General features: G+C 37.8%; 1 protein-coding gene across 1 annotated transcript; it reads right to left on the bottom strand.

Moving 5' to 3' along the window:
* Positions 1–3,553: 3,553 nt before the first annotated feature.
* Positions 3,554–11,777, bottom strand: LOC113308417 (importin-5-like). Its single transcript, XM_026556878.1, has 20 exons — positions 10,395–11,777; positions 9,925–10,128; positions 9,270–9,374; positions 9,104–9,169; positions 8,854–9,018; positions 8,239–8,313; positions 7,980–8,134; positions 7,237–7,372; positions 7,082–7,151; positions 6,820–6,947; positions 6,634–6,690; positions 5,864–6,049; positions 5,674–5,766; positions 5,430–5,515; positions 5,278–5,344; positions 5,129–5,195; positions 4,869–5,005; positions 4,489–4,580; positions 4,289–4,355; positions 3,554–4,101 (listed from the first exon to the last, which is right to left on the bottom strand). The coding sequence occupies exons 1-20, from the start codon at positions 11,619–11,621 to the stop codon at positions 3,937–3,939; spliced, it is 3,348 nt and encodes a 1,115-aa protein (XP_026412663.1). The 5' UTR covers positions 11,622–11,777; the 3' UTR covers positions 3,554–3,936.
* Positions 11,778–16,883: the final 5,106 nt, after the last annotated feature.

Below are 16,883 nucleotides of genomic sequence, written 5' to 3'. Positions count from 1 at the left end.
GCGGGCCCATAATATGCCACGCGCCATTCTTGGATCTTGAATACGCCACTACAGTTCCCTGGACTTTGGATTAACTTATTTGACCCGTGGCATAAAACGTGGACATACTATGCCACTTTTACGCCATTGGCATGCTATGCTAAATTATAGCATCTTAACTATCCACCAACGCGCCAAGCCATTCTCTTACGCCTCCACAGGCCACAGGTGCGTCGTGATACCATGATTGTCCTTGGTCAAGTTGTTTTCCACAGAAGCTACGCCAAAATACGATCCAACATGCATGTAAGTCATATGGCATATCAACGGTTATCATCTAGCCAAATAATATGAATTCATAGATCATCTAAAACACCTAAGAAACATCAAAATACGTCACATGAGGAGATTATTCATGGGGTATTGGTCTGGTGGTCTACGGCAACATGCGGCGTGGCAACACCGCATGTGAAAAGTTAAAGTGGTGGCACGGTTTTAAACGGTTGGAGAAATAATGGGCGCGGTATAAAGGGATTTTCCAGAAACTTCCCTGATTTACCTCACCTCATACCTATCATCTCCGCATTCTCCATAACCTCACGACCTTCACTACTTGCGAGAAAGGCAGTGTGTATTCCAAACTACTATAAATATGCCACTTAGCCTATGCAGAAGACAAAACAAGCTTTCATACCCAAAAAGTTCTGTTATTCTTCATAGTTTTCAATACCCAAAACACACAATTCAAAACATTGTCATTTTCTTAATACTTTTCTGCTTCCCTCCTCTAAGATCAACCCATCTTCCTCTCCTCGTGGCCGAAGCAGGACGGAACGACTACTATCGTAGTTTAGGCTTGTCCTTTTCGATTTTGATTTTCGAACCTAAAAATAAAGTACCACAGCGCTGCATTTGTTTTTCCCAGAAGTAATTTTTAGGTACTAACACCTATCTATATGGAAAATTAGACACTGATATTTGCATCAAAATCCCATAAGGTTTTCAGTTATCAGCGGATAAACCATGTCATATGTGTTCACTAAAACTTAATCGAGTCTTGTATGGTTTAAAACAATCTGGACGAATATGGTATCGTCTCAGTGAATACTTAACAAGTCATGGGTATATGAACAATCCTATATGCCCATGCATATTCATTAAAATGGAAAACTCTGGATTTGTTATAATTCTTGTATACGTTGATGATATCAACTTGATTGGAACTTCCTGTGAGCTCCAAAAGGTTATATAATTCCCTATGAAAGAATTTGAGATGAAAGATAACGAAAAAACGAGATATTGTCTATGTTTGCATTTTGAACATTCTGCCAACGGAATTTCGGTCCATCAAATAATGTATACTGAGAAAATTCTCAAACGCTTTGAATGGACGAAGCATATCTGCTTCGTACTCCTATGGTTGTAAGGACACTTGATAGTGTTCCATTTCGTCCTAAAGAAGAGGATGAAACATTTCTTGGTTTAAAAGTACCATATTTGAGTGCACTGGTGCATTGATGTACTTAGATCATTATACTAGACGTAAAATTTCATTTGTAGTAAACTTGCTAGCCAGGTTTAGTTCTTCGCCAACAAAAAGACATTGGAAAGGAATGAAGCATATCTTTCGGTATCTTCGTGGAACAACATACTTTGGCTTGTTTTACTCAAGAAATCCATTTGAAGGTTTCAGATAAAAGGATATATTGATGCTTTCTATCTGATTCACACAAGGTTGTTTCTCAAACAGGGTAAGTTTTTATTACTGGTGGAACCGCATTCTCAAGAAGATCTTGCAAACAAAGTTTACCAGCTATTTCATCCAATCATTCAAAAATTATTGCTCTGCCCGAAACAAGCAGGGAATCTTTATGGTTAAGATCGTTGATATCGCATATAAGAGTGTCTTGCGATTTTCCTTCAGTCACTAACGCACCAACGATTATTTACGGGGATGACGAAGCATGTATATCACAATTCAAAGATGGTTACATTAAAGGTGATAGAACAAAGCATATTTCTCCAAAGTTCTTCTATTGTCATCATCTTAAGAAGAACAAGGAGATTGATATTTTGAAGATACAATCATGTTAAAATTTAGTTGATCCATTCACCAAGGTGTTGAGAACAACAGTTTTTCGAAAACTTGTTCACGTCATCGGAATGCGACATCTTTTTCACCAAAAGGATTGATATCAGAATCAGGGGGTAATCCATATTTTGAAGATACTTGTAAGTACGGAGCTTTATCACATTGTACTTTTTTTCTTTTTCGAGGATCTTCTCCCATTAGGTTTCTCTGTCAAGATTTCGACGAGACAACTAGCGCGAGTACTATATTGTTTTAATTCTTTTTATTGTATTCTTTTTCCTTCGCTCTAATTTTCTCTCTATAGGTTTTTCCGAGCAAGGTTTTGATGAGACAATATTTTAGAATAGTGGAGATAGAAGGTGGGGTGTTATAAAATACATGGGTTATGGTGGGTATAAGATAACAAAGTAAGCTACTTGATGGATGAGATTACCACCTAAAGTTAATGGTGTTGAATTACATGGTTTACATGCAAGTAACTGGTGTTGATATTATATAAAATCTCTACATGTAGTGTGACATCTAACACTTGGTGATGTCTACAAGCTACCACCTTTAGAACTTGCATAAGCCCTTTAGGTTGATGTATTTTGATACCCCAATTTCTTAAGTGAAAAATAAATCAATCCGGTCACTTTTACTTTTTCGTTATTTTGTAATCTACGGAGTATGATACCTTATAGCTTCACTGTGACAAGTCATTTCCTCGTCACTTTGGGTCTCTCGTTTTCGATCTTCATCGGGATCACAATCGTGGGATTTCAGAGGAACGGGCTTCGTTATTTTGTAATCTACAGAGTATGATACCTTATAACTTCACAGTGACAAGTCATTTCCTCGTCACTTTGGGTCTCTCGTTTTCGATCTTCATCGGGATCACAATCGTGGGATTTCAGAGGAACGGGCTTCATTTCTTAAGCTTCTTGCTACCTGCAGGAGTCCCTCTCGCATTAGCCCCCTTCTTAGTACTCCTTGAGCTAATCTCTTATTGTTTTCGAGCATTAAGCTTGGGAATCCTATTATTTGCTAATATGATGGCCGGTCATAGCCTTGTTAAGATCTTAGGCTTTGCTTGGACAATGCTATATATGAACGATCTCTTGTTTAGCAGTACTTACTTTTATTATTATTGTTAATATTACTTTGGAAACGTAATACTATTTGTCTTTTTTTTCCTAGATTGGTAGGAAATTGTGCAAGCCAAGTTCTCCTTGGACATCTCCCTCAACTGATGTAGACCATGGGAGAGTATAGGCATCTCACACTTGACACAATTAGGGAAATCCCAACTTCATCAGGAATCCGGATAGTTGATGGGGATACCTGGCCACAGTATATCTTCTGCTGTGGGATTCACAGTGGAGTCCAGAAATTCGTTTTCTCTAGACTATGAATCAACTAAAAGCAAAAAGGATGATCTTTTCTATAACTAAATTTTAAAGACATGAAAACAAAAATAAACAATCCAAAGCTGCCAATCCGTGTGTCCAATTGCACTGTCATAACTCATTTCACTTTTAATGTCTGTATATATGGTGATAATAGGATATGTGAAAACTGAAATACAATAGTGAAAGCGCTGTTGAAGAAGCAAAAATACCACCACCATCAGGTGCTTGACTGTTTTAGTGCACATACTTAAGTTGGCACGTAGCCACACCAAAATCAAGAAATCTCTCAGAAATATACACAATACAAGAAAACTTGTATCGTTTCACCCGCACAAAGGAACCTCAACCAAACAGGACAGCAATTGCCAGAAAAATAGAAAACCGATGGAAATAGGATACAATAGGCAAAAAAGAATGGGTAATAGACACAAACGAACCAATCAGCATTTCTCTGTGACCGACCCTAGCAAGGAACTACGATGAGAGCATCGATTGCAATGCAAGCTGTTGTTGCGGCTGCAAGGATGACCAGGCTTGTGCCAGAGTGTCAGGTGGTAACGTTTGTTGAAGTTGCCTCAGTAAAACTATCATACGGCTGGAAGTTTGATCTGTTGCCAAATCCTTACCCGCACATAGAACCTAATGTGAATCCCCAAAAATAAAAAAATTTAGATATTAATATATTAACTGTTCTTCTCATTTTTACGTTTGGTCAGCCGGATATAACTTAGAAATGGATACAGTAGAATTATAGTTTAAGATATCTCTGGTAAATGAATTTAGACTAGCATGCACCAGTAAAAATATGTATACAAGGAGAATTTACCTCCACAAAGACCGAAACAATTTTAGGAAGATACTGGTTATTAGGGCCCAGAAGGTCTCTATCCGACCTGTTAATATATGCCAATTGAGAAAATTGAATCATCAATATGATACACATTCGAAACAAGGAAACACACTAACATGGAAATAACAAAAAGTTGGGAATCTAAAGAAATACAATTGTGATAACGATGTCCTTACCCCTCGACCATTGAACAAAGCTGGTCATGAACAAGTTTGGCCTCAATTAAATCACCCTTGATTGGCAAGCAACTTAACCAGGCAGGGACAACCTGCCAGACAACAGAACAACATGCATATGTTATGTCTCTGAAATCCTACACTTGATTCCGCCCTATAGTAAAAATCAACCAATTCTGTTTATCAAACATAACTGGTCTAGATAAAAAAAACTCGAGTTATGAGCCGAACAATGTTTATCAAACATAAATGGTCTAGATAAAAAAAACTCGAGTTATGAGCCGAACAGAATAGCTGAGATAAGTTTTTGCGCCATTAAAAACAAGCACAATCAAGCATCAACGAGAAGGACCAAACTCTTCCATGATCTTAATTAATACCTGAGATGAATCAATGCTGTCACGATGGTACCGGCATATTTTCCCAACAGCTGAAACAGCATTGTCATACGCCATAACATTGTCTGTAGATAGTGCATTTGGATGCCTAATCACAACATTTAGCCTGGAAAGGGCCTCTGAAATGGAATTACCAATACAAGTCAGTACGCTTTTCTTTATCTTATTACCAACAATTATTCTTGTTCATATTAAGAACCCACAGCCAATAGTTTATAGAATGTGCAGTAAAAGTAAGTTACCTCCTACTAGAGGTTTGAACGGTGCTCCACCAAACTCTGCGCAAACACCAACTCCATATACAGCAGCCTGAAAATCGTATTGCATATTATATGAGATCCATATAAAAAGAAGAGATAGAAACTGCAACGGGACTCGATAAATAACGAACCTGGCGAACATCTGAATTCTCATCGTTGCAAGCCTCCAATAGGAACGGAAGATAAGTATCGTAATATCTGTGTCAGCAAAATGTAAAATAAATAAATTTGACTAAAATGTAATCTCAACATTCAAAATTGAACCTTATTATATGGTGCTTACTTGAGAGCAGCTTCATGACACTGCTCAGCAACATCATCAAAAATGCAGATAGCAACCCTTCTCTCTTCAGCTGTTTTATCCTTACCCTGTATATCGGAAGAATCAGAACATAAAACAGAAAATGAAAGACTCGGACTCCAAATAAGTGCTAGGTACAACTTATGCAAACTTCGATGATGTCAAAAACCACAACATATTTTAGCAAATGGCTAGATACTGCAAATGTCTCCAGTAAACAACTTACCCACATAGGTGTTAGATATGATGAAAGTTCATCAAAGAAGGGCAGAAAAGAGACTTTAAATGTTTTGATCAAAGTTCCCAACAAATCACCAACCTGGATGAAGAAAAGGAAAAATACATGATTAGAAACAGAATCAAAGTTTATTCAACTAAAGCTACTGCAGTATAGACCAAGTGCCCTGAAAACAAACTTGATCAAACACTTCTTCTTCTTGCTCATTTTCTTCTTTGAGCAGTTCCCCTTCCTCTGCATCGAAATCCTCTGCTTGGGTCCTCTCTGCCCTTTCTCGTCTTCTTGTTGAGCTAGCGGTAATTACCTCCTTTATTCCATCCACAATGGATCTTACTTGACTCTCATCAAGGAGTGTTCCAGAAACCTGAAAATGAGGAATTGTTAGGATCCGTAACTTGAAATTATCAAGAATTACAAAGGGTCGATCCAACTCATGGTCAGGAAAATGGAACTATCTTGGTTTATTATTTTTCCCTTTCAACTCAATACAAAAGAATAAACTAAGCTGCTGGATACAAATGTTACCAAAATGAACAACAAGCGAAATTCTTCCCGGTATCAAACATCAAGATTGTCCAAAACCGAATTAAAACAATAAACAAATAACCCCATGATAGATTTTTTTTTTTTTTTGATGCAGTAAGCTTACACATTCTGCTTACTGAGCAACGAAAATAGTTAGCATTGCAGAGAAGATTATTTATAATCTGTCATGGGGCCATTTTGGGTAGCTTTTCATGGACTATGGATCTTTTTTAACTAGGTAGTTTTGTTTGCTTATTCAGTATCAGACTGAGATTGAAGTGGTGCATAAATAAATTCTAAGAGCAGGACTGTCAATATCATTGAAGTGTTATAATGTTTGGCTTTCAGTGCAAAATTTGAAATTAAAAAAAATAATAATAAATAAATAAATTAAAAAAAAAAAAAAAAACGGACACGACATACCTGTACACATTCATTTAACGCATCCAACATGCTTGCACAAATTTCTGTTTCGGGCTCCTGCGAAACCATTTGCAATTCACATAAACTTGCATAACCTAATGATACGGCCAAGTGAAAAGAAAAGGCAAGGTAATGGACCAACAGGGTCAAAAGTGTTACTATTTTGAAATAGAACAGTAGGCTGACCTTGTGAAGAGCTTCCACCAAGGCTGGTACAATATAATCAGATAACTGCTTAACATAGGTCTCATTACGACCTTGAGCTTGCCCCTTCTCCACAGCTAATTTGGCTGAGCGTAGAAGCTCAGGCATAGCTGGATAAACAAGTATAAAATTAAACCTTCCAGAAAAATGAAAAGGACCGTATGACATACATATATAAAATGCTCTTCAACTACACCAATAAAAAAGACACTAAAGATGAAAACATTATGATTCGTGCTAATACCTGAAACTGCAGCCTTCCTAACTTCTTCATGAAAATAAAATTTCAAAAGTGGAACTAAAATAGGAGCAACCTGCAATTTTACAAGAGAAAAATATAATTACACTTGTAATATTAGAGAAGCATACATTACGAATATAATGGGAATCCTGACAAACCTGATCAATCCATGGGTAGAACCCCTCTTTCAACTCATCTGCATAGCAGCATAACATGTTGCACGCGGTAGCTTTTTCTTCCAACACACTAGTCTTAATTCCAATCCTCTTATCTCCAAGGGTAATTGTTTCGATACTGCAGTAGAAATGCATTCCTTAAATTAAGCAACAAGACTTTTCAATGAAGTATCTTGCTAAAATTTACCTCTCCTCACTCAGAACAACTAGCCTATGATAATTAATGCTTAAGAAAAACGATCCACAGAAAGAAACAGAACATTACACACACAGGAGTGGTTACGTGCACTTGAAAATCCAACAATAATGAAACTCCGTCAACAAGAATTTTTCATCCCATAAACTCTTGGACAGATCAGGCAAAATATATTCTAAAGGTGGGTTGTAGTCAAATCTATGTCACCTCCAGGAGACTATTAATACCTTTAACTCCAAAAATAAACCAATAGTACAGGCAATTACACCTTTCAAATAGGAGAGATTCAGTATTTCTATTTGAACATCCAAAACATCTTGCAAAAAACATGAGCTGCATCACACTTAGAATCTACCGCTTTTAAGTATCTTTGTTTCCAGCTTCGTAGTTGATATATCATGGTAAATGATGAAGATGAAGACGAAAATGAAGAGCAGGACATATTTTAAACTAAATTATCAAATCATTTTCAAGCACGACTCACCAAACTGACATATTATATTAAACGTTCAAAACCGAAAAACCAGACCTTTCATCGTCTGATTGATCTATATCATCATCCGAGTCTGCAGAGGTAATGGTTACATCAGGTTTAAGTTGAGCAGAGTGAAGCAATGGGGGCATGACAACACTCATGTAAGGGAGAAAATCTTGTCCTAAGCACTTGCAGAGTCTCGCCCACGCCTGCAATTCGATTATGAAGTAAATTTATTTACATGGTTAAACTATTTACAAAAAGGTGCATGATCTAAGCAAGATTAAGACAACTGTAATGAAAAAGAGCATACTTGCAGCATGTAACTAATTGTGGGATCATCTGTGTCCAACTCTGCTCCTTGCAGTGTCATGAGAACTTCCATAACCTTGCATGAGACAAGAAACAAAGATGATATAACAAAAAAAGAAAATGAATAAAGAAGAGTTTGGTACATGGATATCCTTTAAAGTTGAAGAAACAGCAAGAAGAGTACATATGTGGTAGTCAGCCACATTACAGAAAGCATTGGAGAAAGTGACTTGGAAAAATCTCCAAACGAGGGCGCAGATTGTGCATGCCAATTTATTATAGTTCCTCTAATAACCGATAAGAAAGAAGGTAAACCACTTTTGCTTTAAGGATAAAACACAGATGATCAAAGATAGAAAGATGTGGAAAAATGATTAAAGAGATATGACAAAATGTAAATGTAACTGCATGTGACTGCTGATGTAGTGGATGGATGGTAACCAGTGGACTGCCACCATAGCGTGTTTCCAATGAAGTTGATTACCTGAAGCAGTTGGCTGAGTGCATCTTGGGAAGACTGCTAAAGCAGTATAAATGGTTGCAAGGACGAGGAGAAAGGAACTCCTATTTTAACTGAAAGCATACATAGTATAGATATCTAGTTATTTGTACTAACCTGCTTAGCATCATCTCTAAACTTGTCCTTCCCAACAGCCATTCCAACCAAACTAATGCACTCCATAGATTTGGCACGGAGCATACGATTAGACTTGTCAGTGGCATTCAACAAGATAGCTTTGAGATAAGGCATGACAGCATCATAATATTTTTGAAATTGCTCCTACAGATACACGTAAAACGTCAAGCAGAGACAGATGCCACAAGTGAAACATAAGATAACAGAGGAAGCAGAACCCATAAGGTACCTGTGATGAATCAGCTACTGATGCTAGAGCTGTCAAAGCTCCCTCCTGCACCATTTGCTTTCCATTCTGCATTGCAGACATCAAATGATCTTATTTTTACACCTTTGCATGGCAACAAAAAACAAAAAAAAAAAAGACAGAGTTGGGAATTGATAATACAGCGTACCTGTAAGAGGACAAGCAGTTTGCTCACTATTCCATCTAAATAAGGTGTTAAAATATCTGGGGTGCAATTCTCGCTGAAGTTCAGGACCGCTGAAGCAGCATGCGCCTGTAAGAATATAAAAATAAGAAAGAGATACAAAAAAAGGTGTTTCATACGAAGAAACACATAAGTGTGCAAACACAACAAAATTATCACTACCCAGTGCTTGAGGGAGCGGAACTCATACAAAATATACAAGTACAAACTACCTGCGAGTGTACTCAGTTTGACAATATGATCCGACAAATACAAGTCTTGTTCTGATTTCAGCAATTAATTAAATTCTTGTAAAGATTGGAAGTTACCAATAACCCCCTTTATTGCTCCTCAACAGAATAGTGTCCAATGGAGTGATGATAAACCTATTCCATATAACCTCCTACTACTTCACTAAAACTTCTTTATTCAATAAATTCTTTTACAAGCCATTGCATGTGCTGCTTTACTGATCCATCTTACACATTCCCTACAGTAGTTAGTAGGAACAGCTACGGGAAAAGTGAACTAGTGATTAAGTGACACCGAGCAGCTACAGTTTGAGGGAAATTTGCAAGAAAGGCGAAGTAATGTGGTAAACTGCACCAAAAAAAAAGAAACAAGTCAAGAACCCACTAACCTGAACTCGAGGATTCTGAAAATCATCCATGGCTGATGCAAGTGCTGGTAGCACCCTTTGATGGTACTGTAATTGCAAATCAGGACCCAAATCCGTAGATAACTGCCCAATCGCATTAATAGCTGCCCATCTAGCACGAGGATGAGGATCATGAAATGAGTTCAAAACCATGTTGACCACTTGCTCCAAATTTTTCGTCATTACCTGAATCGCAGAAGAAAAAAAAAAGAACATTGTAACATGAAACACGATAACTGAGCAAGAAATGCAGTTGGAAACACACCGACTAAGAATATATAACGAGAAAATAAACAGCCTACAAAAGAAACTACAATTTCAGCAAACAGAACCAACATGTAAACACAAGAAGCTTCACATCTCAATATGTCAATAACCAAACTCACCCATCATAAATCGATCAGAAATAGTTCAAACTTCACAGTGATATAGAATGAATGGACTCTTAATACCTTTGAGCAGCCTTCTGCAATTTGAGCAAGGGCAATAAGGGCAGCATGGTGTTTTTGCCACTCTGGTGCAGCTAAAAATACTGGCAAAAGCTCGGAAGCAACAGGAACAATTGTATTCCCACCCAAAGCAATGGAAAGTCTGTCTAGACACTCTTGTCCTACGCTGTAATTGCTAGTCTCACCAGCATCCTCCTCTTCTTCAGTATCAGCCTTATGCCACACGGGATCATCCTCAATATCAAGCAACATCTTCATCAGAATCGCAAACAATCTACTAATAAACTGCGGCAATTTCCTCATCATACCGGGAGCCCTTTCCCTCGCCTCGGCAAGAGTAATCACAAACTCAATTGCAAGATGCCTAGTGCCCTCCTCCAATGATTCTGCCTCAGCAATCTGCAGCATAGATCCCACAACATCCACTAGTTGCCGCCTTAGGAACTTTGGCTCTGTTCCAGCCAGCTCAATCAACAACTCCAGTGCTTCTTGGGCAGTCGCCTCTTGACCAGAATTCAACGCCTCGGTCAATGTCTTCATCATCACTGGCAAAAGATCTTGAAACTTATCCCTATCAGAGAGACTCGTCAAACACTGCACAAAATTAATGGAAGCTCCAAGAGCAGCAATTCGAACATCCGGATTAGAAGAAGAAGCCAAACACTGTAAAAACACTCTATGAAGAGTATCAATGTGTGGAATAAGGGTATCTCCAATGTGCTGTGACAACTGAGCAAACATCAATAATGAAGACTCTTGAAGACGTGGAATATCAGAAGTAACGCATTGAAACATAAAAGGAAGTAATTCTGGCCATTGATTTTCAGGCAAAATACCAGCAGCAAGCTCAGAAACCGTATCGCATAACTTCTTCGAGATTTGTTTTGCTTCTTCATTTTGAACACACATTAGAAGTTGAGATTTAAGAGCTGATTGTGTTTGTTGTGAAAGACGAGGCCATAAGTAAGAATCATCCCGAGTAAGTTGTTTCCTAAGAAGAATTGCGGCCATAGCTCTAGCTTCGACATGTGGAGAATATTGAAGTAGATGAGCAAGTTTAAGAGATAAAGCATCTGGATGGTCTTGTTTGCAGATATTGAATAGAGATTCAGCTTCTGATCTTTGTTGATTTCCTGTTGCCATAAGATGAGAAACTAGGGTTTCAAAGTGAGTTGAATCAGGACCTAAGATTGCAGCAATCTGCGCTTGCTGAAGCTGAGAAGAATCCATTGAAACAAATTAGGGTTTTTCCTTTTTCTGATTAATGAGAAGATGGATGGATATTTGAAATATCGATGGAGGCGCTGTTTTTCCTCTCTCTTACCCAGTAGAGAGTCTTCTCTGTGTATTGAGGAGAGAGAAATAAAAGAGGAGATATTGAAAGGGTTTTAGTATAGGAGGAGTAGGTTTTTAAGCGTGGACTTAAACCCAGTTAGTAGTAAATATCCCGTACTTTTTCACTGTCGAATAACCTTATCTCTTTTCACACGGGCCAAAGAACATTTGAGATGATTGATTCCGACAACATGGATTGACACGTCGGTTACCTGCCCTAAGTATTTTGTTTGGGCTGGACTGGAATGGGCCGTTCCGGGACGTAGGTAAACAATAGAAACCTCGTGTAGGGCATATCATGTGATCCTAATGCCGGTTTTTATAGGCATGACAAAGCCCCAGGTTTACCACTTTTGCACTCACTACGGGGATCGCAAAGTGGTAGCCAGGAGAGGTTAAGTCTCTACAGAGCGGCTTAGTATAAGCCGCTAGCTGTAAAGACTCGACTAGAGCTGTCAATTTCTAACCCGACTTGCGGGTTGGACCTAGCTTGGCTTGTTTCAACCCGGCTCGGCTTGGCCTGTTGTCTAAACAAGGCGGGTTAGGGTTGTCATATCTGTCCTAGTAAAAACAAGCCGGGCTAGGGTCAATCCACGGGTTACCCGTCAACCCGTCAATTTCGTGTGAGTTACTAATTTAAGAATTTTAAGTTACTAATTTAGGAATTTTAGGATGATTTTAAAGTTTTTTTTTGCTAGAAATCAAAGTTCATATATTCCTTAAATGATTTAATACCAAATTTTATTTGATTTAGGGTTACGGAGTAGTGGGTGCTTTCTTAGCGTTTTGGAAAACATTGACCAACATAAATATACCATTATATATAAGATAACAAGCAAAAGTTATCATCAACCACGAAATGGAAGAGTGGATATAGTTTTTAGATATGAACAAGATGGGATGAGTTCGAATCCCTCTGCCCACTAGTTTTTTATACGTTTAAGTAATTTTACGTTTCAGCCACCCCATTTGACAAGCCAACCCGCAACTCGTCTAGGGCTAGGGTTGGGGTTTTGGGCTTGTACATGAACATTACTAAGGCTAGAGTTGACCCTAACCCGTCCATGGCTTGTCAAGCTAGGGCAGGGTTGACCCTAGTTTTCCCCGTTGACAGCTCTAGACTCGACCGTCTGGTGCAGATTACACCGCTAAGTATATGTGACCCAACGGCCATAAATCCATCATCTTATAAATACCCAATTCCAGTTTCATTTCAACTCACATCTTCTCTACTCTTCTCACTACTCACATTTGTGATAATTTAACACAAATTTCATCATCCAACTCTCATCTTCTCTACAGTTCACTACTATTATGTAATTTTTTGAATATAGATTCTCAATATGATTCTCAAATGAACAAGGGTGCAAAATTTACCATATCCGAAGATGAAAGCATTTGCAGAAACTGTACTTTACATAAGATACTATCAGTGATGCCCAACAACCAAGTAACAAGTTGTGGATAACATATTTCATAAATTTATTGAAGAAACAGTGAACATCAACGATCATGATGCAAATGGATTATCGGGTCGGTTGGTTACAATTAACGCTCAGGTTGTCTTGTATGTTGTTGCTATAATGCAAGTCGTTCGTGATCGAGCGAGCGCTCTTGCCGATGTTGATGTGGAACGAAAGTGTCAAAGTTATTGGCACCACAAGCATGGGGAAAATTTTGCTTATGAAAGTTGTTATCATATTTTGAAAGTGTTGCTTGGATAAAATCCAGATGTGTTATCAAATTTGCAGCATGTACCTGAAAGGTCATAATACAATTCTTCTCCTTCAACTCCAAGTTCACAACCATCTCAATCATCTCAACCCCCTCCAGATAATCCATTTTCTTCACCAGGTACCACAACAAATCAAAATTCCAACTTGAGTCTCGATGCTGCGATTGAAAGAAAACAATTATGAATAAACAATGCAAGAGCAGCGAGAAAAGCTGCACAAGAAGAAGAAACAACTGAAGCTTTTTTGGAAACTTTCAAGGATCATCATAAGATCGTCGAAAAACAGAGAGCAGATGACCGGAAATTCATGACTAGGGAGATGAAAAAACATCGTTAAACTCAAAACAGGTTTGTGAAAAAGCGGGAGTCTAACAACCACACCCAATATTTTGATTAGCAATTTGTATGGACTAACTCCAATATACTTTTAAGAGAATCAATTAGACAGTCAGACTCAATCTTAATAAAAGTATATCAAAGAGTTATATCTCTCTTTCTCGATTCAATACTTACTCAAGTAAAAAATCTGCGAGTCTAATCGAATACGAGAGAAATCACTTGAACGATACCAAAGACCAATGTTCAAGTATCAATCAATTTCAATCAACAACTAAAGGTTGGATTTCCCAATTGACTGATTCAAACGTACAACATGTGATATTTCAATTATATAACAAATATAATGCGGAAAAGAAATAACACATACACCAGAATTTTTGGTAACGAGGAAACCGCAAATGCGGAAAAACCTCGGGACCTAATCCAGATTGAGCACACATTTTATTAAGCTGCTACAGACACTAGCCTACTACAAACTAACTTCGGTCTGAACTGTAGTTGAACCCCAATCAATCTCACACTGATCCAAGGTACAGTTGCACTCTTACGTCTCTGATCCCAGCAGGATACTACGCACTTGATTCCCTTAGCTGATCTCACCCACAACTAAGAGTTGCTACGACCCAAAGTCGAAGACTTTAATAAACAAATCTGTATCACAGAAAAGTCTACGGTAATAGATAAATCTGTCTCCCACAGAAATACCTACGAGTTTTTGTTTCGTCTTTTGATAAATCTAGGTGAACAGGAACCAATTGATAAACCAGACTTATATTCCCGAATAACAGCTTAGTATTATCAATCACCTCACAATAATCTAAATCGTATGATGGCGAAACTAGATATTGTGGAATCACAAACGATGAGACGAAGATGTTTGTGACTACTTTTATATCTTGCCTATCGGAGAAATCAATCTCAAGTCAATCCTTACGATTGTACTTAGTACGATAGAAACAACAAGATCAGATCACACAACTATGAGAAAGTAGTATCAGTCTGGCTTCACAATCCCAATGAAGTCTTCAAGTCATTAACCTACAGGGTCTCGGTATAAACCTAAGGTTAAAGGAGAATTGACTCTAGCTAATACAACTAGTATCACACAGGAGACGTGGGGATTAGGTTTCCCAGTTGCTTGAGTTCTCCCTTATATAGCCTTTCAAATCAGGGTTTGCAATCAATGTTAGCTTAGTAACAAAGCGTTCAATATTCATCGTTAGATGAAAACCTGATTAGATTCAAGTTAATATCTTTCAACCGTTAGATCGAAACTTAGCTTGTTACACATAAATGAAATGCACGTTTATCTAGGTTTGTGTAAACGTACCCAAACATGTACATCTAGTTGGTTCAACAGTAATTAACCAAATGGTTATCCATATGAGCACTTTCATATCAACCATATTCTTCTTTACCACAACTAGTTCAAATGACTCAAATGAACTAGTTAGAGAGTTTTTCAATTGCTTAGATCTTTATAACAGACACAATTGAAACAAAAACGATTTGATTCACTCGAATCGATTAACGAACTTTATAGCCACAGTTTGCAAACTTGCATTCCTTAGTTTATAGAAGTTTAAGTTCACCAATAATCGTTTTTAGAAAAAATAACCAACTTAAGTACGCGGACTGGTACGCGGACTTAAGTACCCAGAATAAGTTTGTAAATAGTTTACAAACTCCAACATATTTTCCCGGAAAGAGAACCTCCGAGAGTATGCGGAATGGGTACGTGGACTGGGTTCGCGGACTCTGTTCCGGTTTTCCTGATCAACAAAGTATGCATACTTTGGTTCAAGGAATAAGGACTTATACATGTATGAGTTATCACACAATGCTTATATCCAACAATGGTTATATAATCTTATCTCTCATTTCAATCATTGAAACATTCTTAGAGGACGTTATATAGTTGTTGTTCACAAACCATTTTTTGTCAAAGCCATTTTCAAGTGATTGAAACTTAACATGACTTTCGTCACTAGTAAAGATGAACTTGGCCTAAGCGAAAGCTTACCAACCCATATTTCGAGAAATAGATAAGCGAGATAAACTCGGCTCGAAATAGCAAATGTGTATAATCAAAGTCTATCTAGCAAAACGATTCTTGTCTCAAGATAGGAGATAAAGTAGATAGACTTTTGAGTGATAGATAAGTTCAAGTCTCCACATACCTTTTAGTCGATGAAGTTCCACCATTTCCTTGAGTAGTTCTTCGTATTTGTATGATGATCGCCATGGATTCTTGAGCTCAACTACACTTTCTATCCTAGTCTGAGACTTAGCTAATAGTAGACTAGAAATCAAGACTTATAGTTTTGATTACTAACATTGATGTTAGAGCATAGCTCGGTCGACCTCGCATGCGTTGCTATCTCAAGCATGTTTGTCAATGTTAGTGATCAAATCTATAAGTCTTGATTTCTAGTCTACACAGCTAAGTCTCGGACTAGGATAGAAAAGTGTAGTTGAGCTCAAGGACTTCATGGCGATTCATCATACAACGACAAAGATCTACTCAAGGAACCGTGGAACTTCATCAACAAAAAGGTATGTAGAGACTTGAACTTATCTATCACTCAAAAGTCTATCTCTTCTATCTCCTACTTCTTATGAGACAAAAGTCGTATGCTATATAGACTGGATCATACACATTTGATATTTCGAGCCGAGTATATCTCGCTTATCTATATCTCGAAATCATGTGTTGGTAAAGCGTTTCACTTTGATCAAGTTTATCTTCACCTAGTGACGAAAGTCATGAAAAGTTTCAATTACTTTGAGAATTGCTCTGATGCGAAAGGATCTGTGAATAACGGTTATATAACGTTCTCTGAGAATGTCTCAATGATTTTAATGAGAGTTTAGATTACATAACCATGTGTTTCTTAATCCGAAGGTTTCGAACTTTGTTGATTGAGAGAAACCGGAGGAATTGGCTTTGCCAAGTCCGTGAACCCAGTCCGCAAACTGACGGAAGTTCTTGTACCGAGAATTTTTGCTGTCTCTTTGCCGAGATTTTCTGCTGAGTTTGGAAAACTCTACCGGTTGTCTTAAGTCCGCGAACTTGTTTGTGA

This window comes from Papaver somniferum, chromosome 9 (genome assembly GCF_003573695.1).
Source record: "Papaver somniferum cultivar HN1 chromosome 9, ASM357369v1, whole genome shotgun sequence".
Taxonomy (NCBI): Eukaryota; Viridiplantae; Streptophyta; class Magnoliopsida; order Ranunculales; family Papaveraceae; genus Papaver; species Papaver somniferum.
The sequence above is the reverse complement of the archived record's forward strand: the minus strand, read 5'-3'. Positions and strand labels throughout refer to the sequence as shown.